This window comes from Sminthopsis crassicaudata, chromosome 1 (genome assembly GCF_048593235.1).
Source record: "Sminthopsis crassicaudata isolate SCR6 chromosome 1, ASM4859323v1, whole genome shotgun sequence".
Taxonomy (NCBI): domain Eukaryota; kingdom Metazoa; phylum Chordata; class Mammalia; order Dasyuromorphia; family Dasyuridae; genus Sminthopsis; species Sminthopsis crassicaudata.
In genome coordinates, this window is record NC_133617.1 from 531,889,130 (window position 1) to 531,916,595 (window position 27,466).

The 27,466-nt window shown below is 33.5% G+C and overlaps 1 protein-coding gene and 1 non-coding gene across 9 annotated transcripts in view; both read right to left on the reverse strand.

The window, feature by feature from the left end:
* Positions 1-27,466, reverse strand: part of MLLT3 (MLLT3 super elongation complex subunit) — a 268,850-nt gene that overhangs the window by 6,148 nt on the left and 235,236 nt on the right. For all 8 annotated transcript variants that reach the window (XM_074281852.1, XM_074281853.1, XM_074281854.1 and 5 more), the window contains 5 exons: positions 13,740-13,815; positions 11,957-12,089; positions 10,035-10,134; positions 4,495-4,566; positions 3,195-3,266 (listed from right to left, as the gene is read on the reverse strand). In XM_074281852.1, coding sequence (XP_074137953.1) covers positions 3,195-3,266; positions 4,495-4,566; positions 10,035-10,134; positions 11,957-12,089; positions 13,740-13,815 — 453 coding nt within the window. The remainder of the gene's footprint in view (positions 1-3,194; positions 3,267-4,494; positions 4,567-10,034; positions 10,135-11,956; positions 12,090-13,739; positions 13,816-27,466) is intronic.
* LOC141552320 (U6 spliceosomal RNA) lies at positions 26,774-26,878 on the reverse strand. The gene has a single exon (XR_012485124.1). It is a non-coding gene; the product is annotated as a U6 spliceosomal RNA (small nuclear RNA).

Consider the following 27,466-nt stretch of genomic DNA (forward strand, 5'->3'; position numbering starts at 1 on the left):
AGCATGAATTAAGCTTTTGATTGTCAGGATTTTTCTTCATTGATATATCTTTAGAACACATACACAAGTATAATGCATGTTTTTGAATTGGAGAAAAATGTTCATGAATGCAGTAAAACTTGAGAGATCATACAAATCTTCTATTACACATTTCCATTAAAATGTGGAATTATGGCACAGTGGAAAGAACAAAGGACAGATTGGAATCTTGCTTATAAGACAACCTGGGTATATGAATGAAGCAGTCAGGGTTTAAATGACTTGCCCAGGGTCAACCAAATGTCAAGTGTCTGAATCCAAATTTGAACTCAGGTCCTTCTGACTACAAGACCATTGCTCTAGCCATGTAGCTGCCCCATCTGTGAGATCTTAAAACAAGTCACTTAACATAATCATTCCTTCAAAAAAATGGAAATTAGATCATCTTAAAGGTATCTCACAATTCACAATCTACAATCTTCTAGTTTCAGTTATCACATTCCTTGAGCCTTTGGGAAGGCTTTTTTCAACAAAAAAGTAAAAAACCTAGCTCTTTTTATTCATTATTCAGACACACAAATAAACAATGATGATGATAAGAATAATTTTAAAAACCCACTTCTGTGCAGACTCCTTAGAGTCTGATTTTGGGGGGTTTTTTAATAGGAAAGTTACATGGAAGAACCCAAGAATAGTTAGAATAGGAACCTGCTTCACTGTGAATTTTCCTTTGAATGGATCTACTAAAAAGAGCACATGAGCATTTATGGAATGCAATTTGCAAAATGAGAAGCTCACAAGGTGGAGAATAGCATTAGTACTCAATAACCTTAAGTTTTACAATAGGAATTAATTAAGCGGTAAACCATGACAGGACATGCATCATGGTCTCATAATCACACGCTTCAGATGCATTACAAGGCAAAAGGCCAAAGACAGAGTGCTTTCAATAGTCCAAGAAATGCAATTAGGGTGAAACAATGTGTGCCCTGGAGTGCCTTTATGCCAGGTTAAAAATTCATAGCTACTCCCCCTCTGTCCCCTATACTATTTCCAAGGTTATCCATTTTGATCTAGCCCTACAGTCAGGCACCTTCTTCATTGTTCTTGGGTCAGAATAAAGGGGGATGCTAATTTTGGCACTATGATAACACCCCCAGGAGAAGTCACTAAAAAGATATTTTCTATTGTTTTAGCTTTTATTCTTCCTAAGAAACTGAAGTAACCAGATGAGTAAGAAGATTATTTGGGGATCTTGGAGATAGAATGAAGCAAAAGTTCTAATAGTAATAGGAATAATAATAATTATTATTATTATTATTATTATTGTAGTAGTAGTAGTAGTAGTAGTAGTAGTAGTAGTAGTAGTAGTAGTAGTAGTAGTAGTAGTAGTAGTAGTGATGATGATGAATTGGCTTCTTTCCCTCTTACTTTATATTTTATCCATTCATAGAATTTAGAGAAGTGAAGATAGTAGGAAGAGAGGAATTGCCATTTCTCTGCTGGCAGCCCTGTGGAATTGGGCAGTCATTTTGAAGTATAGGACTCACTGTGAATGTCTGCCTTGGAGACTTTGCTGAGTGGCCTGGCATCATGATATTTGCCTGGATTGCTTTGTGGAATCCTTCCAATCTGGGGCAGGTTAACAAAAGGCAGAGGCTCTGGGGCAAACACAGCCTTTGAAGATTGAATATTTGTTTTACAATTTACTGTGTGAAATGAAGTATTAGGATCCATCAAATATGGGTTATGGAGCAACTGCCTCTTTGGAATTCCTTTAACTGACCTCTCTGTCCTACTCAGTCTAAATGTTTTCCTCTCCTTTCACAACTGGATTCTATGCTTGGAAGAATTAACAAATTCAAGGGGATGTGGTCTATTCCAATGATTGGATTCAATTTCCTTTTTTGGGAAAATGCAAGATTAGTTCATAGAGAGGGAGACAGAAGTTGGATGGGAAAAATGAAAACTAATGAATTAATAACAGCATATAATAAACTAAACCCAAGATTTACTAAATAACAAACACCAAACCTGAATTCTGTAAGTGAGGACGCATAGTAAAATACTACTAGAACAGTCACAATAAATAATGTGAGGCTGAATGGTATACTAGAAAGAACAAAGACACAGTAAGGGGAACTGGGTTCAAATCTTCTTTCTAATATTTATCTATCTGGGCAAGTAAATGGACCTCCTGGAATTGCCTAATTTGTAAATTGAAGGGGTGGGAAAAGATAACCCTGAGTTTATTTTTGGCTCTGGTTCTGTCGTCCTATATATGCATGCTGCTTCCCAAATACATGCCTATTTTAAACAAAACCCTCCTGCCCCCCATTTTAGAATTCTAGATTTGCTCTTGTTTAGAAAACTTTGAAAGAATTAGAAAGAATATCAGACTAAACAAAGAACTTGGCAGGTTGAAAAGGTTCAATCTATTTGGAGGTTTAAACAAAAATGCATGCATAATATCATACTGGTTTTTTAAAAAAAGGTAAATTAAATATCCCCTGAAATTCACTTGAAAGTAATGCAAATAAATATATAAAAACAAGATGGCATTTTATATATCTATCTATGATGGAAAATATATTTTCTTCTTGGGTATAAAAGGGAGCTATTTTATCTTTAATCACTGGAAATACATTCAGAAGACCCATATATTCAACCTCACAAAAAATGTAAAAATTGTCCTCTTTATTTTTTTAAAACACAACATGGTCCTAATATAAATGATCATGTTCTTTAAGAGTTCTATAGTTGGGACAGGGTTGCAGAAGATAAGAGAAACAACAAAAATGTTTATTTTTCATAGCATGGTACTGGTAATTGGTCCCCTAATTGAATCATAAATGTTTACAACACAGGATTGAAATTCTTATTGTAGTCTTTCCAAATTTCAGAAGTTCTGCCTTAAGGGTTTCACATTCCTGTTATTCCATTCCTATATCTCAGCCACTGATTGTGATCAGTAAATTACAATGGCAATGCTAAACTTTACTTTCATGGGTCCCCATTTTCCACCTGGCCTACTATTAAGGCCAAAAAAATCATTCAATTGATTCACAGCCAAAGAGCAGCCCGGTAGTAATGTAAATGAGCATCCTCATCAGACGCTTCTTTAGGTGTTTGCCACATGTTATTCATTATATAGATATCACAAGGAAGCCAACTGGCTAGGAGACTTGTTAGGAAAGGACCAGAGCAATACACACCTGTTGAAGTACATGCCGTTCCCTCAATGTCATTAACCTTCTATGGAGTTCTACTAGTTCATCTAGATATGCCTGGGAAAAAAAAAAAAGACAACCCCTAATTAAAAAAATAAAAAACTTTAGCAGCTGGATGGACTACAATTCCCAGCTGTTCTGGCTGTCGGGACTGGTCTGATCAGGTTTAAATCAAACATAGACGAACGAACAATCCCCACATAAACACAGTAAGTAAAGGACAGAAGCATTTTTGTACTGATCTCTGGCCATTTATACATAAACAGGTAATACCACAGTCATTAGTCACAGTCCCTTCAAATCACAAAAGACAGCAACAGCCCATGAGTAGTAACACTTTGCCTAATGAATACTTCTAAATCAATATTATTCACAAAGGAATAGCATTTTGGGTTTTTCATGATAGTCATATAATCACCAGAGTACGCAATCAGAAGCACTAAATGGGAGACCTGAAGGTCTTGAATGGCATCACATAATTATTTCTTCCTTCTTTCATTTACTTGAATCAAAGGAAAGCAGCATAAAGTCAGGTGAATGAATAAGTAGCATAAGAACTTGGGGCAAACACTAACCTGCTCACATATAGCATTCATCATTAATAAACCATTCTCCGTGATTAAAAAGCATTGTCAATTTTTTTTTTCATAAACTGTAACTGAATACTAAATGTTTATTTTTGTTGTCAGAAATCCCCCCCCCCCCCCCCCCGCAGGAGGACATCCCTCTCCTTTATCCATTTTACTGTTTCCGTTCTGGTCAGTTTCAGAGACCATTAAGGAGCACGAGCCTCCGCAGGAGGCCCCCTAGTATGTTGCTAATAAAACCAGAGGAAAGACTTGTTAAGTGAGCCTTAGGGTTGTTGGAAGGAATGTCACCGACAACGTAGAGTAAGCCTCTTCCAGTCCAGGATAATTAAAATCAGTCAGATTTCTGAGACATATGGCACACTCTCCGAGGGTAACCCACTGCAATTCACATTGTTGCTTTAACTCACTTCTCAGTCCCCCCCTACCAACTCAATCGTCTACCTCAATTACAATTCTTTGAAAATGGCTGGTACTGTAGGCACTGCTCCAAATGATAATGCAAGTCCAAACTAAATGCTGGAAGACAAAAGGATTTTAAAAGTAAAAGCATGAGACTGGGATAGTACTCAGGCCAGGAAGTAAATTACATCTGAGCATTTCTTTAGGTAGAAAGAATGAAAGTGGAATCAATGAATGAAAAAATGTGTTAACTCTGCACGACATACTTAGCCCATAACCAGCAACTAAAAACCTACCTTGTCACAATCCCCATTCTTTATTTGCTTATCAGATTTGCTTTGCTTTATTGGGCTTTTCACTTCAAGAATCTAGGGATCAAAGAAAGACCACTATTAAACAAGTATTTTAGAGCTTCTTGGTTAACAACATTCAAAGTTAAAAAAAAAAAAAAAAAAAGACATACACATGTGTCATAGAATAACGTATAAGAATCACAAAAGTTTCCAGTTTTTAAAAAATAAATTATTTTTTTCTATTTAATTTTACAGGGCAATTATTTCTGAATATATCTTTCCACCCTTTTCTACCTAGGTAGACTATCTCTTGAAGTAAAGAGTAATGGAAAGCAGCAGTTCATCAAAATCAACACCAATCAATTACATCTGAGAGTTTACGCAATATTCACTAATAATAATACATCACTAATTCTGGAAGGAAGATCACCATTTAGAGAGCATTTCCCTCAAGAAAGGTCTATATATTTAACTGAAACACATTCCAAAAGGCAAACTGAATCTATTTCCTTTCTTCTTATTGAGACCTGCTATATAATTTTTTGCTCTGATCATAAATAATTTCTATTAGAAGTATTACGTCAAAAATGATGGCAGAGACACCGATTTGATATTATTAGATTTCTTAGATTTCTTTTTTTAATGTAATGTCTATCTAATGTTAGATGAGTCAACATTTCATTCGGGGTCACACTGGCAGAACTTCCAAAAGAGGAAAACTGAAATCCCAAATCTTGTACTGCTAATAACAAAAACCTTAAAAGAAATGAAACCTAAAGGGAAAACAGGATGTACACAGGTCTAGGAATGGGTAGGTCAGTAGATGGCACTCCTCCCTAATTCAGAAGCTATTGGGAGGTAGAAACTGAACATTCTGGGTGGGCAGAGTACAAGGTCCCTCAAAGCATTGGGGCAAGAGAAAAACAATTGTTCCTCCCATGGTAGAAAAGTGATTTTTATTTGGCTTACTTTTTCCTTTAAAATTTAACTTCATTCCATAGTATATAGTGATTGTAAATCTTACTTGATATTAGTGTGTAAAAAACTGCTACCTAATGTTAGATCACTTGACCTTCCATTCAGTAGTATAGTTGGTAGAGCACCCTGGTCCCCAAAGATTGAAGTTTCCCATTCCTCCCATTTCCTAAGTGCCATAGCCTAAGAAAGTTTTAAATGTGCCTGGGGACGAAAAATCAAGATATAGGGAAAATTCAAGTTCTTTCTTTAGAAGTTGCAAGGGCAGAGAACAAGAAGGTCCTTTTGGTGTTGATGACCAGCCTCAAGTTACAGAGTAGCTGCCCAGAAAAAGGCCCAGTTAATCTTTTCCCTTTGATCTCTTACTGCTGCAAAGTAAACAGCTTTGTTGAAAACCTCACAGAATGACAGAGCTATATCATTCTAGAGACAATTGCTTTATTTAGTATCTGTTCTTATCTTTAGGGAAATGGTTCCAGAATACAAAAGTGTACCCCACATTCTCCACTGTTTCAAACCAGTTTAACTGGATAGAAGCTCTGATTTCACTCAGCTGGCCTTTGCAGTCTTCCAGCCTGGAGAGTGATTTATTATATTCTGAATATTAAGCCTGGTGCAATGAATCCCCTGAACTCTTTCACTAAAGAGTCTTTTAGCAGCTTGTTTTCTGTTCACACATAAAAGTGATTCAAGTAATGGCATTAGAATTTTGGGTGAAATAATGCCTTTCCTGTTTATTTCAAATTCAGTAGTAACATTCAAAAAGAAAAAGTTTGCCTATTGACAATCACAAAGATGTATGTTCAAATAAGCTTGAAAATAATGTTATTTAGGTACATGTGAAATAATAAACAGAACTTCTACATTTAATCTTTTTTTGATGTTCTCTAACTTTGTAAGTCAATTATTGAGTATTTATAGGTTGAGGTATGACATCTCATTTATTATTTTTGACTATAAAAATTTGCCATTTGAAAAATAATCTTCGTCATTTACTCTTTTTCCTATAGCAAGGAAAAAGCTTTGAGACACAAATCAACAACCTCCCTCCTCATAAGAAAGGCTTGAGAAAAGGCAAATCCAGTTAGTCTGATGCTTTAGATAACACAAGAGGAAAAACTAGTAAAGGGTGAAAAGAATTTATTCAAAGGGACAGGAAAAGGAAATTGAACAGCTTTCAAAGTCTCCTGGGTCATCTTCATGGTAGGTCTTCAGCTATTTTGTTTAATGTGAATTCCCAGGGCACCATACAACCCGTTTTATATTCAAATATAAATGCAAAAATTCATTTCAAGATAAAATGAAAATTTTCAATAACCATTCATTAAATCTTATTTATTTAGTGACTATAATACATTTAATGGTGTATGAGCAACAAATATTAATTTTTTAATTTACCTATATTAAATGTATTTTGTATTGCTTAAATGCTTTCCTTCTCCATCATTCTCATTAATGTGGATCATCTTGAGAATATAATACTCATAATGACACTTAATTTAGTGGCAGATTATAAGTCACAATGATGACAATAAAAAGATCACACTTATCTCTTCCTTGACAGTTTACAAAGTACTTTCTTCAAGACAACCTTGTTCAAATTGAATAACAAGATGAAGCATCCATTAAAGGTGGTGGTGACAATGATTAGAGATTTGATTTCTGCATTGTGTAGCAATCTCTTTTAATTCTTCATGTCATTCAAATGAAGAATCATGACAAGAGAAACAGCCAAGCTCAGCTGCTTGTATCCAAAGAACAAAGAAATAATTCAATTCAGTTCAACAAACATTTATTAAAGGTGCTGGAGATATAAAGATTAAACAACAGCAACTTTCTCAAAAAGGGATTACAATTTAACAGAGGAAAAGGCATATACCTAAATAATAATGACACAAAGTAGAATATATTAATGGCAAAAGAGAAATCCAGACAAAGGGTTTTGAGAAAATTTGTGAAGCTGGATTCCACTTTAACTCTGGAGTGTTAGGGAAAGAAAATGTCATAGAGAAAGAAGAGCCTAAGCCGGATCTTGAAATAAAAGATGTGGAAAGAATGAATTTCCAGGATCAAGATGAAGGTTATAGACAAAATAAGGCTTAAAAGATAGGTTACAGGCAGATTGTTGAAAATCTTAAATGTCAGGCTAAAGATATAAATCATGTCCTTAAAAAAAAATGAAGGTGGAACTTCTCAGGAAGAATTAATCTTAAAGCAATCTTTTACTACTTTTCTGCCTTCAAGTTAGGGATGTAAAGCTCAAGATCTCCTGAGATACTTATTGGAGGTTCACACATGCAGTGCGCCAAGTGTTTACATCTGTTATTTGTCCTGGGACCAGAGATATCTTATCAGAAAAATTTAATCAAAGAAATTTTCTTTTGTTGCTTGAGACAGAAAACATCTTTCTTTGACAAGAATGATGCATAAGAAAACTAATCTTATTCTTTGTATGCAATCTACTAAGCATTCTAGATTCCACAGATAACCTGAAAGAATTTGTAAATGAAAAAGTCTTAAACTGAATTGACTAATGCTTTCAGTTTTGGAATTATATTAAAAAGGGAGATCAATCTTAACATCCACAAAATGGATGGAAAAATTACAGATTGCCCAGACTCTGAAATGGACCTAGGAGGGGCAGGGAATAGAAAAGTTGCAACAGTATGTATAGCTTAAACAAATGCTACAAGTATACAATAAATTGGGCCCCAAATTAAAGAGGATGAAGAAGAAATTGGGCTAAATTATATTAAAATACATTCAAAATATTTCTTACCACAAAGTTTATCTTTTTAATTCTATTATTCTGTCAATGATGCTATACCTACAAATGATGGAATATCACAATTTCAGAAAAATCTAAATTTGGAATTCTAATAAAAATTTTTACTGACAGCAGTCAAAAAACAGTGATTTAAATACCTCTTCATTACAATTTGCCCTTCTACTTTATTTAACAATCCCCTTTAGGATAGGTAGTCAATTTGGAGTCAACATATTACAAATTCTAAACTACTGGATTCTGAATTAACAAATTAAGAAAATGAATATTTGATTTACATGTTTATTCAACTCAACACGTGTTTATGAGTACCTCAAGACCTGATGCAAAGATAAAAATGACATAATCTACAGACTTCAATTAATTTACATTCTACCAAATGGGGAAAATCAACAGTTTAAGACTAGACAGGTAGCTATAAGTCAGATAGATTATAAAGAGCTTAACATTTGAAAAGCCAGGCTAAAAAAATTTCTATTTTATCCAAAAGAGGTTTTTTGGTTTTCAGTTTTTTGTTTTTTGTTTTTTTTTAAGCAAGAAAATATCCAAAGATTACAGTATTTAGAGCTAGAAAGGTACTCAACTAACTTTCCCAAGGTCACAAATGTTGCAAGTAGCAGAGCTCAAATTTGAACATGTCTTTTGATACCAAATTCAGTGCTTGTGAACCCCTCCCTCCTAACCATGACATGGTTCTCATCATCAAATCTGAGCTTTAAGAAGGTTATAATGGTAGCTGTGTGAAGAATGTAAATGAATTGTAAATGGATTTTTGAGGGTCACAGACTAAAGGAAAAGAACTAGAAAATATTTTATAAAAATCCAAATGAAGAACATGTAGGGGCTAAAACAGGCTGGTGGTTGTGAGTGGAGAGAAAGAGGCAAAATGGAACAGCTCTTATATTAAGGAATAAAAAATTCAACAAAGATGAATACATTTCATCATAATTTTAACAATGGTGAACTATTCAGTGAGACAATGATTCAATTAGAGAGGAAACTTGACTACCTCATACCACACATAGCAATTTGCTTTGCAACTGATCTCTCAGCTAATATTTTATACTTTGTTCTTCTGTTAAGATTATATATTCCACAAGAGTAAGTACCCTATGTCATCTGATTTTGTGTCTTCCCAGACCCTAGTGAAGAGCAAATAGTAGGAAACTGACAAAATTTATTAAATTTGTTGAAGGAATGACCAAAAAGAAGGGGAAAAAAAAGAGAGATTAGAACTACAATTCAAGAAATTGGTGGAAAAATAAGCACCTGCTTTTTTTTTTTTTAAGGTCCCAACTGTTCCTCATAGCACATCTCAGAAAAAGTGCATATAACTGTTATATCTATTATCCTATCCAGAGGATAAAGGAGTATCAAAGGGACAATTTATATGGATTCTTTAGGGAATACCATGATACTAGTGGTTTCCTTTAAGTCCTAACTAAAATCCCACCTTCTACAGGAAGCCTTCCACAAAGCCCCTCTTAATTCCAAGCACTTTCTTTCAGTTATTTATCATTCATTTATCCTTTATGTAGCTTGCGTCATATAAATTTGTTGCATGTTGCTTCTGCTACCAGACTGTAAGCTCCTTGAGGGCAGAGATGGATTTTGTATCCATGCACTTAGCATAGTTCTTAGCCCAGAGTAGATGCTTACTAAATGTTTATTGATTGATGGAATATCACCAAATACCAGAAATCTTTCTTAAAGCAACAGGAAAACTAAGGTGACCCAGAAGCCTGATTCTGCATAGATGAGCACAGGCTATCCCTTTATTTACCTGGTTGCTGTTGGTTTTTAATAAAGGCGGTGGGGGTTCATGCCGTAGAGGAGAAGAGGCAGAACTACTCTCACTGTCACTGCCATCGCTTAAGCTAACTCTGAAAAGACAAAAGGAAAAAAAGATGGAAACATACACACACACACACACACCCAAGAAGCATGAGCAACCCAAGCAAGTTATAAGGACCTTAAAAATGAAATACAATTTTAAAAATCAATAAAAACAACAAGAACAGAACAGGATGATTTACCTCCTATTTTCAACAATGAGACCTTTCCCAATAAGCTTTTCACTTTAGCTCCTATGAGGGGAGACCCATTTCTATTTTAATCCCCTTTTATTCCCCCTTCCCACCCTTCCTTTTGTAAAGATGATATTATATACCTACAATGGCCCAAAGGCAGCAAATGAGAAATAACAGAAGCAAAGGGAAAGTAAGCAACTAAAATCTTGAATTAAGGAGAATTAACAATGATACTATTAGAATGAATTACATGCCATTTTAGGAAATTCATTCAATCTTCCACTGCAGAATGTTGCTTCCTTAGCATGTAAATAGTGGTGCTCAAGATCAACAAAGTAGTGTTGCACTGCCAGGATTTTAACCTAGACATTTTTATAGATTTTTAAACATACCACCATTTGCGGTTTCTTCTTCTTTCCTCCTCATTTTAGCAGATTATAGATGGAAATGTTGGTGGGGGGAAGAGAAGGCCATACATTCAAATAGCTTATGGATAAGTAATCATAAGTAAGATTACTTGCCCCTCAACTTATTTTTTCCTGTTTAGGAGACTTCATGGAACAAGTGTATGTATGAGAATATGTGGACTGGCTGACAAGCAATAATTGATTGGGCTTACTGTGCATGTATTTTACTTTCAGTTCTCCTAAAGTAATAATACTAAGGTGTTGACAGTTTAGGAGGTTCATGTCAACTTTTCCCTTTTAACAAGCTGCAAACATTATGTTCAATATAGTATTCCTTCAGGAATTATGGGACCACCAGAAATAGGAAATATCAATAAATACTAGAAATGCAATTTATGAGGAAACTAGCAGTACTAATTTTGGAATCAGGAAGACCAGAATTAAGCCTCAGACATTTTCTAGCTAGCTATGTGACTCTAAGCTTAGCTTCAGTTTTCTCATGTGTAAAATAAGGATAATAATAGTATCTAAATGAGGTAATAGAAGTAAAGAACTTTAAAAACCTAAGAGCATAATATAAATATTATATAGTATATGTAACATAACTAAAATTTTACATAGCAAACTTATGTTGATCCACATTACTATCATTTAAAACAGTAGAAAGAAAACAAAAGTTGGGGTATCTACAATAAATAAAATTCCTAAAGGTAATTTCAAGTTAGCTCTGAAAATATACGATATGGATTACCATCTTGCAGGTGGCATTACATCTCGTAAAGTCAAATCTGCTTAAGAATTTAAGTGTTAATCCACTAAGAAAGAAAGTCCTGTGTATGCACACAGACTAGATTTGCTACATTATGCAATGAAATTGATTACTGTATTTCCAACATCAAATGCCAAAACAACTTCCTTGGGCCTTGTGAATATCCTGAGGAATAGGAGATAATAATTCTACCTGGAAAAACAAAAACAAAAACAAAAAAAAAACCAGAATTTTTCAGCTATGGGTCCTTCAAAGCTATAATGTCAATCACTAAGACATCCCATTTTGGAGTTTTCCCATTTAATGAAAAGTAAAGTAAATAAATGGTTTCCTGTAGATTTAACACATGCATGAGATATCCATGTGCCAATTTAATGGGAACATCAAGTGTCACTGCTTCAGCTTTCTTTGAAATAAAATTCTTATTTAAACTCTTTTGACGTTAGTAGGTTTTCCTAAGCTATCATCAAGCTCCTCCCAGCCAAGAAAAGATGCTCACCTTCGACTCCGACTGCCTCCTCGGGTATTTATAGGTCTCTCCATTTCAGAGTCATTATCATTTTCATCTGCTTCCTCTGATTCATCTTCATTGTCGTCAGAATGCAGATCTTTCATTATAGACCTTAACGGACCTGTGTCATGACAAACCACAGACACAAGATTGAGCCAATTTAGGATTCACTTTGCACTATTAGACAGAAGTGGTCATAGGCGAGCTTAAAAGAAGTTCACTATAAACAGAGTATCTACTTTTAAGAAGCATCATCAAATTTGAGTAATACTGGTAGTACTTCTGGAAAGGGACCATGTTAATTTAACTGTTTGCATCACATATATTTGGCTAAGTATATGTTTTTTTGAGAAGTCTATATTAAAGGAATTCAGGGTTCTTTTTCTTTTTCCTTCCTGAACCCAATTTACACCTAAAAAGATCTGTAGAGACCTATTAGTAAGCTGCAGTTATTTTGTTAGGTTAATCCACCCATTCAAAAACAGAGACTAATAAATCACTCTGGTTGTAACTTGTTCTAGGCAATGCAGCCTTTGTGTGGCTGTTTTTGATCTCTTTAGGTTCATCTCTTTAACTGTTTTCCTTTATTTCAAGGCCAATTTCAGGTCAAGCATGAACTTTAGTAAACTTCAGATTTTTAAGGTATTTCAAATTCCATGCTGCAAATGGTGACCTCGGTCTTCAAATTCATCTGAGCTAGTAGAATAACCCTTTCTGAAATAATTTCATTAAAATGTTTTTCCACTTTTCAAGCGATCACTGATAAAAGGGCAGAGTACATTTACAAAAATGAGGACATGTCATTAGTGAAAAAATTCAAGCTAGAATCCAACTATATGATGAGCAAAGAAAAGCAACTTGATTCTAGAGCAGATCATATCTGAAAGGACAAAGAGAAAATCAGTAGGATACTAAGCTTATCTTCCACTCTGAGTCAATAAATATGGGGAATAAATTAAAAGTTACATGAATATAAATGTGTATAAGGTACTTTGATTCTGGAATAGATAAATCCTAAAGCCTAATTTCACAATTGAGGATTTTATTAACTCAATTACAAAAGTCTGATCACTTTGCAGTCTGCGATACAAAACCCAAATCACTTTGCTTTTGTCATAGGCTCATTGGAATAGTAGCTTGAATAGCCAAAATGAGAGTTTTTTCCTTCCCTTACTTTCCTACCCCTATATCTACCCCAGGAGGATTATCAACAATTACTTTCTTTTCAGGACACAGAAATTCATCAGTAATGTTAACTGTGATTGAAAGAAGGATGTAAGAAATATTAAAGCAAATCACTCTGATATATCACTGATATCTGATATGTTTTTTTCAAAAATGTCTTCTTGTTTATTCAAAACCTTACATTAAGTTTCTTGAATCTGAGTCCGTTTAAATTAAAATCTGATAATGACAAAAGAAAAATAATCAACTAGAATTCATATTCCTTAAAGAAAAAATTAAGAGATATCTGCAGGTATGGTAAATATATTTCTCTAAGAGCTAAAGTTCATGGTCCTACTACAAATTTAGTATTCTGTTTATTATTTTATTTGGTGTCATTCTCACTGGAATCTTCCTACTCCTTTTATATATAATTACATCTTAAGACATTAGAATATAAACCATGAAGGAATAACAGAAAATTCAACAGAAGCCAAGTAATTATACATTCTTACGAAATGATAGAAGAAATATCATAAACCAAATGGTTAACAGCATTCTTTTGTGCTTGTTTTTAAGTTTTAAAATTCTTAGATGGTTCAGGTACCTTGTTGTCTGGTCTGGGATGGAGTAAAGCTGGAACTTGAGCTTGAACTTGAACTGGCTGGACTAGGTTGTTCAGACTTTAAAAAAAAAAAAAAGAAAAGAAAAAATAAGTCAACAAAAGGGTAAATTCAAAGGACACAAGATCTTAAATGACAGGTTCTTTTTGCTTGTTTGTTTTAATCATTTTTGCCAGGTTTAGCAATGGCATATACCTCTCTGTGCTCCTGTGTTTTTGTTTTTGTTCTTTTGGTTGTTTGATTGATTTTTTTTTGGGGGGGTGCACAAGATCTTATTTTAATGAGTTCTAGAAAAACAAGGACAAAGGCTTGCTTGTCCATATTAACAGCAGATCTTCTGCTGAAGATCATATCTATTATCTCTATCAATTTGCAACAGCTAGTTCTACTCAGTGGGTTAAAGCCTGGTGGTAATTAGGGCAAAGTCATGGGTTGTTTCTAATGTGACCCAGTTGATTTCACTCTCTTCTAAGACCAAAAATAGTACCTGTAATCTTGACTCACAAATGTATAGCTTTTGGTCACAATGGGTTCAGATTGGCAGCATAAATCCTTTACTTCTCTTAGAAAAATAACTCAAAGCCCATCCTCTACTAACAATGAGTTAGGAGTATTATCAATCAATAAACATTTATCTGCAAGCTAGACACTGTGCCAAGTATCAGGAATACAAAAAGAGACAAAAGACAATCTTTGCTTCCAAGAAGCTTACACTCTAATGAGGAGACAACATTAAACAAATATAAAAGAAGCCATATATATGAAGGGAAGGCACTAAAGAGTGTAGGAAAAGACTTTCTGTAGAAGATGATTAATAAACCTACTCCTTTTGTTTCCAAATACTACCCATTTAATATTTTATTTTTTTAATTCCACGTAAACATAGTTTTCAACAATCATTTTTATTAGATTTTGAGTACTAAATTTTTCCTCCCTTATCTGCCCACTTTCCAAGACATGTACATACATATACATGCACAATTATCATTTTACACATATTTCCATATTAGTCAAGTTGTGAAAGAAAAATCACAACAAAACAGAGAAAGAAAAAAATAAAAAAAGTGAATATATTATACTTGATTGATCCACATTCAATGGACCATGGATTCAATGGATCACATGGATGGCATTTTCCACCACAAGCTTTTTGGAATTGTCTTGGATCTCTGTATTGTTGAAAAAAACTAAAGTTATCATTGATCACAACATAATCTTGTAGTTACTGTGTACAACGTTGTCCTGGTTCTGCTCATTTCACTCAGCATCAATTTATGTAACTTTTTCCAGGCTTCTCTGAAACCATTTCCATATAGAACAATTATATTCCACCAGAACTTATTCAGCCATTCCCCAATTAAGCATCCACTCAATTTTCATTTTCTTGCCAATACAAAAAGGGTTTTGCAGATGTGGGTCCTTTTCCCTCTTCATGATATCTTTGGGATAAAGACTCAGAGGCAGGGAGTCTGTATCTGTGACTTCATCAGTATAGTGAAGGAATTCCTGGTGAGGCAGGAAGTGCAATGGCTAATCACTAATTGCAATCACTGAGACTGTGTGACCTGTTCCATTTCTGGAGGAAAGCAGCCTGGTGATTATTCCCTGGTGTTACTCCCCAGGGGCTCACAATATTGTTGAACTTCTGGTTACCCTATCAGCTATAGCCCTACTTTTGAGCTTTAACCTTCACAAGCATGCTTTATAAAACTCTGGTTTATCAGTTCTATAATGTATAATCTTAGAAAATTTTACATATAAGAAGAAGGAGGTCCATGTTTTGAAAATTTTCCTGATCATCTCTTTTTCTTTCAAACTTGTATTAATATTGCCTGGATACATTAATTTTGAACTTTACATGTATAGCCCTGCATGATTATTTTCTTCCTAATTAGGACAAACACTCTTAAGAGTTTGGATCCTGTCTGGTATGTCTTTGTGCCTTTTTCCTCCTTCCCACCCCACCTTACTTAGGAATAGAACCAGAAAATATTTTGGGGCTAGGGAAAATGTATGATCTGAAAAAGTAAAAGGACTATGATCCTCCTAATTTTGCAAGAAATACAAAAAAAAAATTTACATCACCTAAATATAATTATTGCAAGGTCTTTCACACCAATAATCTTATTATTATTGCAGTATGTTTTTTCCCCTAATTCAGACTACTAAATCTCCCAAAGTCCTTCTAGTTCTGTAATTCTTCCATTTATTCAACAAATATGTACTAACAGTTTGTGAAATGATGATATACTATTGCACAAGACACATTCATTTTCCACTAAGCTGGGTTCATTACTAAGAAACCTGATAAAAATGGTCACTTGTGGCATAGATGATCATTGGTTCACAAGGTAGGCAATATTTCTTAGTCCTCTTCAATCCTTCACAAATAAAGTCAAATCCCACAGAAATCTAAATCTATATTGCCATCCTCTCTCCTGCCAAAAAAATATAAGCTGAGGAACTATTTTTTATGCATCAGAAATAAACAAAAAAAATTTTTTTTTCTAGTTCTTGATCCATCCTTAGGTTCAACAGGGAAAAAAAAAAGTGCCAGAATCTTTTGCAAGAATGGAACCAAAAAACACACAAGCTCCAACATGTAAAAGGTGGGTTTTCCTTTTAAAAAAAAAAAAATGTAATCTACACTAGGCAAATCTAGATATTTCTACTATCTTTCAGAAAAGAAGAATGTTTCTAAATAAAGATGACTGCAATGTCTTTGTTCTTGTAAAAATTATATGCTTATAGTATAGTATAGTACAGCCAGACTATACTTTACTAAACTGAATAACATTAGTAAGAACTATATGCAAATCCCTCAATTCTTGAATCCCATTTTTTTCTTTTGCTCTCCAAGTTGTCATTTTCTTCCATGAAAAATGTCTGTGAAAGGTGTGATTTTGATAGTCCTGCAAACCAAAGCCCATGCAGCTAAATACTAGGTTTCTGTTGGCAGCAGAGATTTTATTCCTCATGCTACTGAACCAAGAGGTTCCATTTGACCTGTCTTAGAAAGAAGTCTTTCCAAAAGAATCCATTCCAATATAGTCCAACTCCAAAGCTGAGAACATTTACAATAACAGAAAAAAAAAAAAAAAAAAATCCAAGCTACTCTGATTCTCACTGATTGGCAACCAACAGGTCCCAAGCCCAGCCCCATTCAGTCATTGTTTGGTCTGGACTGACCCAGAATAAATGTAAATAGCAATCATCTCAGGTTTGGCCAGAACAGCCAGAACCCTTGAGGGCCTTCCCCTGGTAAGATTTATTTATTTAGTTAGTTTTTTTGTTTTGTTTTGTTTTGTTTTCTGAGGGGGGACAAGGTTAAAGGGGACATTCATTGCCCCAGTGGCTACCTAGCCTTAATCACTGAACCGGTGCAGCCTTAATCAAACTGAAACCTGTTGAAGACCAAAGACCAAGGTTTCCCCTTGCATCCAGGGCCATCTTCAGTCTTACTGATCTATATCTGGCCACTGGACCCAGGTGGCTCTGGAGGGGAAACTGAGGCAGGTGAACTTGCCCAACCCTCCCTCACTTAAATCCATCTTACCTCACCTGCATGTCATGGCATCAACTATCTGATATCATGGTCCTCTTCAAGAATGACAGACAAATAACAACAGAAGAAATCTATATGATACCACTGACTCCCTATCCAAACACCAATGTCAACACACAAGAACCCAACTAAGACGCTAGTGGCTTGGATAATCATTATGCTATGCTGTAATAAGGGGGGAAAATACAAATGATGAGCAACAGCATCCAAACACTGTCAGCAGCTAGGACACAGAATGTTATGATTTTGGAACTAGCAGGGACCCTTAGAGATTATTAAATGGAAATAAATTGTTAGTTGGCAAATATTAATTACATAATTCAGATCATGACTCTGTAGTAGTGCTCCATGGTCTTTTCAATATGTTAAAAACAAACAAAAAATTTTATGACACTTAACTGGCCAGGAGATGGATATTCCTACTCTCAAATGGGTCCTTATATGAAAGAAGAAATAAATTTACTTTTGTTAGAATTAAGTTGATATAGTGGATGGAATATTGAGCCTGAAGTCAGGAAGACACCTCTTCCTGATTCAGATCTGAATCCATACACTTTGTAGCTGTGTGACTTTAGGGAAGTCACTTTATCCTGTTTGTCTCATTTTCCTCTTCTACAAAATAAGCTGAAGAAAGAAATGGCAATCCACTGTAAGATCTTTGCCAAGAAAGCCCCAAATGAGGACACAGAAGAGTCAGACATGACTGAAATGACTAAATTGAACAAAAATCACTGAACATTTCAGGGAAGGACAGGAGGAAAAGGGAAAAAGAAGTGGGAAAGGAATATATATTGTTTGAAAACAGCACCTGGGTTATTTAGTTCTAAATTTCTCAATTCATTTTTGACTCCATATCCTTTTCTAGCTCTGGAACCTCTTCAGTGGGCATGGATATAATTATTAGGGTTCTTACAGGCAGAGTTGGCCAAAATCAGGAAGAAATGTGATTTTTTTTTTAAAACTGATTTCTTACCAAATACTACTCTGGCCAATAGTAGCTTGCCACACCAGCTGGGATGTTTCATTGGCTTCTATCACACCTACTGTCAGCACAAAACCTCTTACACCATCTCACCGCCTGGCAGGAAGCTATAAATATGAGAAAAATCATGGATCTGCTCCAAAGCAGATGAGATACTCCAACAAAAGAGTAAGAATTTAAACACTTCATCATGCTTATCTTTTAAGACATGTATTATTTAATCTATTATTAGGGTGTGGGTTTTTTAATGTGAAAAAAATTCTGATTACAAACATCAAAAAATGCAAATACTTTAATATATAAAGAACAAGGACTTTATAAACTGAATGTTTTTTTAAAGAATATATATAATTACAGAGCATCCTTAAATTCACATAATTATATATGTAAACATGTTAAAATAATTATGTTATGAATAAATATGTATGAAATTAAATCAAGCACTAAAAGAAATTGCTGTTTATGTATCCTTCTCAACTTGTTTTCTTATGTGCACTCAATTTTCTTTTTTAATTTCACTGATGTGCTTTGCTTTTGCAATACAAAGTAAAAGTTAAGTGAAATTAATATTATATATTAACTTCATCTGAAATCTCACCCATTTTAAATCTATAGTAAAAAATAATTAGCTAGAAATCTCTTCATTCTTTCTTCCTCCCAACCCCATTAGCAAAAAAAAAAAAAAAAAAAAAAAATTATATATATATATATATATATATATATATATATATATATATATATATAATATAAATTATATATATATATAAAGGGAAGGGAGAATAGGGACAGCATGCACACAAGAAATTAGTTTTTAATATAATATTCATAGCCAAACAAAATTAATTCTCCAAATAGCTGTACATACATCCTAAATCTATCATTTTTTTGTTAGTGATAGAATGCTTCTTTACTGATGCATTTGTAATCATGAATGGTGATGTAGTGATCATAGTTTATGGCTTTCAAAACTGTTTTTACACCATTATTGGATAAAATATTCATCTTCTAGGGCAACTAGGTGGTACAGTGGACAGAGCACAGCCTGAAGTCAGGAAGATCAGAGATGAAATCTGACTTCAGACACTTAACACTTCCTAGCTGTGTGACCTCAATTGCTTCAGGAGGAAAAAAAATGTACAGCTTCTAACTTGCTTCATTTTTGATGAGTTTATAAAAATCCTAAAAACTGTTGGTTTTATAACAAATTGTTGTGCTTCTGCCCCTTCATTCTTCTGTGCATTAAAAAATGTTTTATTTATATACCTTTTTTCTATTGTTAGATTAAGGTCACATATAATTAATGTTAAAAACAAAAAACTCATGGATACTGTTAGAGCTCAGTAGGTTTGATGGCAAAGCGCTATTATTCCCATTTCATAAAGTTTGGAAAATGAAGAAAGTAAGAGGTAATGTTGAGAAGGTAGTTAAATGGAATGCCAGAAAAGAGTCCGGAGTTAATAATAGAACTTTGAGTTAGAAAAGAGATTACCTATTTCAGCCTCCTCCTTTTTATGAAGAGCTGAGACTCATAAAGAGATAAAGAGACTTGATAACGTAGCAATCTTAGGATTCAAAGTCAATTCTTGTGACTAAAAAGCCAATTATACCTGGCTGTCTCCACAAAACACAGGAAGAAATAACTTAATTTGCTGTTCTTTAGTCATTTGCAGTTGTAGCAGAATCTTTGTGACCCTTTTTGGAATTTTCTTGGCAAAAGAATTGAAGGGGTTTGCCATTTCCTACAAATGAGGAAGCGGTAAAATGGCTTACCCAGGTCACACAGGTACTAAGTAGCTGGTGACAACTTTGAATTTATGTCTTTCTAATTCCATGCTTGGCATTCTATCTATTGCACCACCTAGCTGCCAGCATAACTTAACCTCAGCTTTGACAGTAAGCAAATCACTTAACTTTTTAGAACCTTGATTTCCTCCCATATAAAGTTGGGTTGGTAATATGGAGAAAGCATTTTTTTTTTCAATGTTCCTTTTTTTTTGGGAAGACAAAGCAAGTTAATAAAGGCTATAATTATATTAAAACACTATTTTATTAGATTGCTAGTAAAGGGGAAATAACACACTGGGATGAATTTAGCAAAGTCTTATTAATCCTAGTCTGGATATAGTTACATGCTAGTCTGGATGTAGTTAATAGAGTTGGCTTTGAGACCAAAAGGACCTGTGTGGAAGCTCTGCCTGTGACCTACTGGCTATGTAACCTGGGGCAAGCCATTTAATTTCTCACTACTGCAGTAAAGGGAAAAAAAAAAAAAAAAAAAAAAAAAGGTGTCAAAGCTGATATATTAAGAACCTGAAAGCACTTCTGAAATCATTATACTCAAGAATCACAAACTTAGGCTGTTCTTTTCCCCATTCCCCCCATACTAGAGTCTGGTAAGCATCCCTACATCTCACCCCCTAATCCATAACCCAAGCCAGATACCATCTCTTCACTGTGCTTGACTTGGGTGAAGAGAATACTGGGTAGCATTGTAGTTCTGGAATCACAAATATTTAGCTGCCAGCCACAGTCTGACCGAACTGGTGACTGACTTCCAGCAACAGTCTGCTATAAGCATTAGGATACATTGTAGTTCTGGAATCATAAACATTTTAGCTTCAGGCTACAGTCCAACTAACTGCTTACTTCCCAGCAATAGTCTATGAGAATGTACCTCCACAGTCCAGGGTAATTGTTATCACCATCATCAATAAACATTTATTCAACAAATCCCAATCGATGACATGCTGGGGCTTTTACAATATTAATCAGTTAATCCAAGCCCACAATGAATAATGACCAATAGTAACTGGGGCAGACTGTACAAATTGCAATTCTGCCATTAGATGCAACTGGAAATTTTCTAGATTCCACAATTCAAATACAAATGTACAACTATTTTAAGCAAAACTAATGGGTTCTAAAAATTCATATTCTTATTGAAAAGGCTAGTTGTTCCCTCCACAGAAGTGTTTTTTCCTTTAGTAAAGTATTCACCATTAACTTTCTTTGAACAGAAAGTTTCTGTAGGCATTCAAGACATATCATGATATTCCTTACAAAACTCAGGAACAGGAGCAGCTAGATGGCACAGTGGATAGAGTACCAGCTCTGAAATCAGGAGGACCAGAGTTCATTTCCAGCCTCAGACACTTAACACTAGCTGTGGCTCAACTACCCCCCCAAAAAAAAAAAATCAGGAACAGATTTGGTGTGTAAAATAAAAACAATGAGTTACAAATAACTTAATAAAACCTGAAATGAGAAACATAAAAATCATATCCTTTGCATTCCTCAAACATGCTTAGGAAGAAAGTCAAGGTGCTGGCATAACAAGTTGATTTGTTTTAGGGAAAGTTACCCTCTTCAAGCATCAACTTCCATTCAATTTATTTCAAATCAACAAGCAATTTATTAAACATCTACTATATACAAAGTAAATCTTCATTAATAAAACAGGAATGAAAATATTCATAGTAAGGCAGTATAGTGAGCTGATCTTGAATCCAAAAAGTCCTGCTTCTAGTATCTGCTAGCAGTATAAAATTAGGCTAACAACTTAATCCCTTAGTTTTCTAGGTCAGTGGTCCTCAAAATATGTTCTGAAGACACTGGGAGTTCCTAGGACCCTATGAGATCAAAATCACTTTCATAATAGTAATACATGATTTATAATTAAAATACTCCTCCCTTTTCCAACTACACATCTGTGTGAGGGCAAATTTTCTCCATGTAGTTGTGAAAGACTGATTTCAGAAGCAGATAATTCTCTATTAAGCTATACAATAAAGAAACTTTATGAAAATATGTAAAACTACAGTAACTCATCTCATTAATCTTTAATTTTGAAAAATACAACTATTTTAGACAAAACCAGTGATTATGCTAACATGCAATGATTTCTTGTTTATGAAATATTTTAAAATTATATCAGTTTGTTTTATAATATGGTAAATATAGGTAACAACTTAATTAAACAAAATCTTTGGGATCTTCAATTTTTAAGAGTGTCAAGGGATCAATTTTCAAGTGTATAAAAGAGTACCAAGACCAAAAAACTGGAGAACAGCTATTCAGGGAAATGTGCTAAGGCTCTACATTGCAGAAATTTGTGTTGACCTGTAATTCATCCAGGAGCCTCTTCATCTGGGAATTATATATTTCTATGAAATCTCATGCCTTATGTCTATTTCCTAATAATATTTATATTCTTATAACAATAACACAGTTGTAAAGGAGACCGTTTGATATTTGAAAAGAGCTACATAAATATGAACTGCTACACTTATTTCATTGGAAGCATATCTCTTATAAAGAAAATGGATAGAAATTTAATACTTATATCTATTAACTTCTTTACAGCACATGCATAAAGGACAGCAAATTAGTCTAGTTTTGAGATAATAATGAGCCAAGGAATGAAATATCCTAATTTTTAGTACATTTGATTTAATTTTCTTTTCTGTTTTTATTAGGCACTATAACATGAATCCTGAAAATTATAAAATTCAAAAATAATGACATATAAAACTCACAAATTAGATTAACTGCTGTTTTCCAAATTAAAATATTAACAAAAATTTTGAATCTTGTGAATCTAATCAAGATTGAGAGTATTATATTGGTATCTTAGCAAAATTTTAAAATAAGGTAAATGCATAAAAATGATCAAATTATACATTTATATGAGGACAAAATGGACTTGAAAAGGAAATTGAGTATCTACAAATAATAAGAAAACAAAATGAACAAAACAAGAGAGATATCTTAAACAACAACTCAGTTAACCAAAAGAATAAGCTTTAAAAAAGACTCAAAATAATTACAAAATGAATAAGATATCTTAGAACAACTAACATTTATATAGTGCTTATGATGTGCTAGGAATTATACTAAACTCTTTAGAATTATCTTATGTGATCTTCACAATAACACTGGAAGGTAGGTGTTATTATTCCCATTTTACAGATAAGGAAACTGAGGCAGACAAAGGTTAAGCAATAAAGAATGTGGAAATGGATATCATGCAATAAAAAGGTAGAGTCCTAATTATGCTAACATACTAAATATACAAATCAATTCAAGATAAAGGCAAGAGAAGATTAAAAGATATTAACACTTACTTTGGTCATTAAACTATAATTACACGGCATTCATAGTTAGTTTTATTCTTTTTATTTATATATAGTCAATATTGATAGCCATTATATGTAAAATTTTCCTAATTCTGATTAGGAATCGATCAAAAAACAAACAATAACTACTATGTTGGATGCTGTGCTAATTAATAAGCACAGGGAAACAAAGACAGACCCTGCTTTTAAGGAGCTAAAGGGAGAAGACAAAATACAAATTTCAATATTCAAAAATTCAGTATTTCAAGTTGAATCAGTTTATATAAGTCTTCACAGGCTTCATAGTCATCATTTCTTATAGTGCAGTAATACTCCATTATATAACCACATGACAATTTGGTTCTCTGATTTTGTGTACTGGGAGGAAAAGTCATTTATATTATAAGCTTAGCCTCTGGGAATAATTTGAAATTGACTTACAGAATGATTGAACCAATTCACAAACTTTATCAATATCTGTGTGTATATATTTTCACAGTCTTTTGACACATTTGCAAATTTGACAGTTGTTAGATGAAACTTCAAAGGTTATTTAATTATAATGCTCTTAATAGTAGTAATTTAGCCTATTCTTACATATGGTTGTTAAGTTTGTCATTCTTATTTTGAATAATGTTGATTCTATAGGGAACTGGCTCTCCTAATCATGGTGCTCTGGAACACATCAAAATAAGAATCAGACCTTGTGATCAAATCCCAATTTTTCCACTTGACAGTAATATGACTTTATTTAATTAATCTTTTTGGACCTCATTTTCGTCATGTGTAAAATGAAGGAATTATAAACTAGATGACCTGTAAGGTCTACTCTAGAACTAAATCTATGATTCTAATATCTTCTAGACCTTCAGATTCTATCATCCAAAGAATTCTTTTCTTTACACCTTTTCCTTTTGATTATGTTTTTTTAAGTAGTAGGAAAGGAGGGGTTCCTAGCAGAGAATTTTTAACCATAACACCTCCTGGAATAGAACTGAAAAAAATCCATATGTTCCTTGATTCTATCACCCTAGGAATGATCTGTCACTAGAGTTGTTCCTCTCACATCTAAACAACACTCCAGTTATCAGAAGTAATGCATTCTGTTGTCAGGATGACTATTATTCAGTTACTTGTGAAATAATCTACTGGTATAACAGTGTAAAGACTGAAATAGCTCCAGATGATTTGCATTCCTAAGATAGAAAGGGACTACTAGTAGAGTTTTCTAAAAGTTCTAAAATTGACAACTAAAAAGCAAATTACCTACAATTATGTTTCTCGTTTATAGATAATAAAGCTAGATTTGGGAAATCACAATAATATATCAGTAAAATTTCCTAAAAAATATACTGCCTAGACAGAATATAGTACATGTCAAGAAAATTAACATTAAAATTTATTCAGCTTTCTATTCTTCAATCTATTTTGTGGGAATGGGGAGATGGAGAATTAGCAAGCCTGCCAGTCTTCATGTTTTCTCCTGGTTCTGATCCTTATTTCCAAACTTCAGAACTTTTCCCGTAATCTCTTCACTCCCTCTGATCCCAACCAACATTTTAGCCCTGATTAGAATGTAAGTATCTTGAGGGCAGGAAATACTTCTCTTTTTGCTTATATTGGTATCCCTAATACAGAGTCAGGTACACATATTGTTTAATAAATGCTTGTTTTCTGTAATTTGTAGTAAAAATTTATATCAATGGAAATAATTTCTTCACAAGTCAATTTTCTTAATTAATCTAAAAATCTTATAAGGCATCTAAGTTAAACATATATTATCCTCTTCCATCAATATTATTATCAATGACAAACTTGCTCTCATTCTACTTACACAAGCATTGTATCATAAAGATATTAATTTCCAAGATGATCTGTAAGCAATAGATGTGGATATGAATATGGGTAAGAAAAGATTCGTATCAATGCCAAATTTAATGAGAAAAACTTTAAATGGGTGTCAAAATTATTATAGTCATGATTTTAAGAAATTGAAATGTATTTTAAAATAATAATTATAAAAAGACTGTCTTTACTATCCTGATGTTTGATTTAGAAAACAGGATTAGCCCTGTTACAGCAAACATTGCTTGAAGAAGGACTTCAATTTCACCTCCTCGTGCTTGCAATCAAGAGTTTAATATCTAGGTTATTCCTTTTAACGGAATTTGAGCATGAAATAATGAATTCAAATCAAACCTAATTTAAAAGCAAATGAAAGGTGCTGGTGTTTCCAAAGAGAAAATTCTCTTCATTGGTTGCTCTTTAGATAGATTTCCCCTTCTTTTTTCAGTGCCCATTTTAATCTGGGATCATTGAAAACCACACACTAAATGAGAGGCCTGGTTTAAATGAGCTATCCTGTAAGAAATGTCTCTTAAAAATATTAGCTTCCTAGACTTATCTATCTCCATTCTGACTATATAACATAAAAAATTCTTTTTTAAAAGGAGGGAACAAGCACATGCATTTAGAAGTGAAAAAGTGAACAAGAACTGAAAGAGCAAAATGTCTAAAACCCAACATGCTTTTAAATATCAGAGGATGACAATGTGATCTGTCCTCAATTTTAACCCACAAGATATACTATTTTTTTTAAATCTCCATAATAAATACTTAAGAATAATAATTTGTTTTTTAAAAGTCATGCTTGTAAGGTTCTAAATCTTCATTTTCATGCACTCAATCTTATATGAGCCCAACAGTTGCTTTTCTCCATAAATCAATCCATTGTTGCCCTTCAGAATGAGAAGGCAGATTTATAGCCTTTTACCCCTTTTTCTCACAATCAAAAAAATGGCTATTTGGGTAACAGAATGTTTCTCTTCTTCAAGAGTGTTTGGGATTAGGTGGTAGGGGGCAAGGGCCTTTAACATCTGCTCTCTTCAAATGAATGACACCTCTAGTTCTCACAGTTAAGAAATTGAAAAGCAAATAGCCATCAATAGATATAATTTTCCAAATGCAAGAGTTAAGACTGTGCTATACTATAGCACCCTTGCTTTCACTTTTAGTATTCAAAGGTTGTTACTTAAAGTTCCAAATTCCCAAGTAAAACCACCTATTTTTATTGAGGAAAATAATTAGAATATAAATTCTACAAAATTAAAATTAATTTATGTAATGTGAGCATATAACAAGAACTACCTTTGGCACTAATATCTTGAATTTTCCTAATCCTGAAAATATGTCTAAATTATTTATCAAGTTATCAAGGTTATCAAGTTCTATTCTCTTCAGATTTCTGTAGCAACAACAAAAAATGTTCTGTCTATATCAAAACTGGTAAGCTTTTATTCTTTTTTTCTTAATTAATATATTGTTCTTACATCCTAGATTTCTTCCTGTAGCTTTCACAAAAATGTGGATCGCTTCATTAATTTGCATACCAATTTTATGCAGGAACTATGCTAATCTTCCCAATATTGTTTCAATTGTAGCAGAAAGACTGCAGAAGCAAGCACTTTTGTGTACTTCAAAAAACCTTTGGAAAAAATTATTAAATTTACAAACTTTATGCCTTGATTTTGAATAAAGGTATTTTATTGTAATCATCCAATTCCTGACACATATATACACACATAATAGATGTCTGCATGGAGAAACCTGCATATTTCTGCATAAATAGTCATTTATGAGGTACTTTTATCTGTATAAATATTATAGGTAATTATGATTTCTAAAACCTCAGGCAACAAGGAGATCTATGTTAAGATAAAGTCTAATGCTAATCAGCCACAATTTTGGGAAGAAAAGCTACTTTTAAATAGATATCAGATATAGGAGAAGATACTGATGTATAAAAAGCTTCAAGGATTATTTTTTTCAGAGTCAGTAAAAAATAAAGGACACAGGTACTAGTTGAGAAAAAAAAAAAAAAGTTTAAGCTTTCAGAAGACTAAATTGGGCCTTACCTCTATGAATATGGAATAGTGCCTGCTGGGCTAACACTTCTTGTTACCAGAGGCTATCTTTTGTCACTTAAGCAAAGCTTTCTGACAGTTTTACAGGCTGTTATCCCAAGGACTTTGGTATTTATGGCCTTTATTC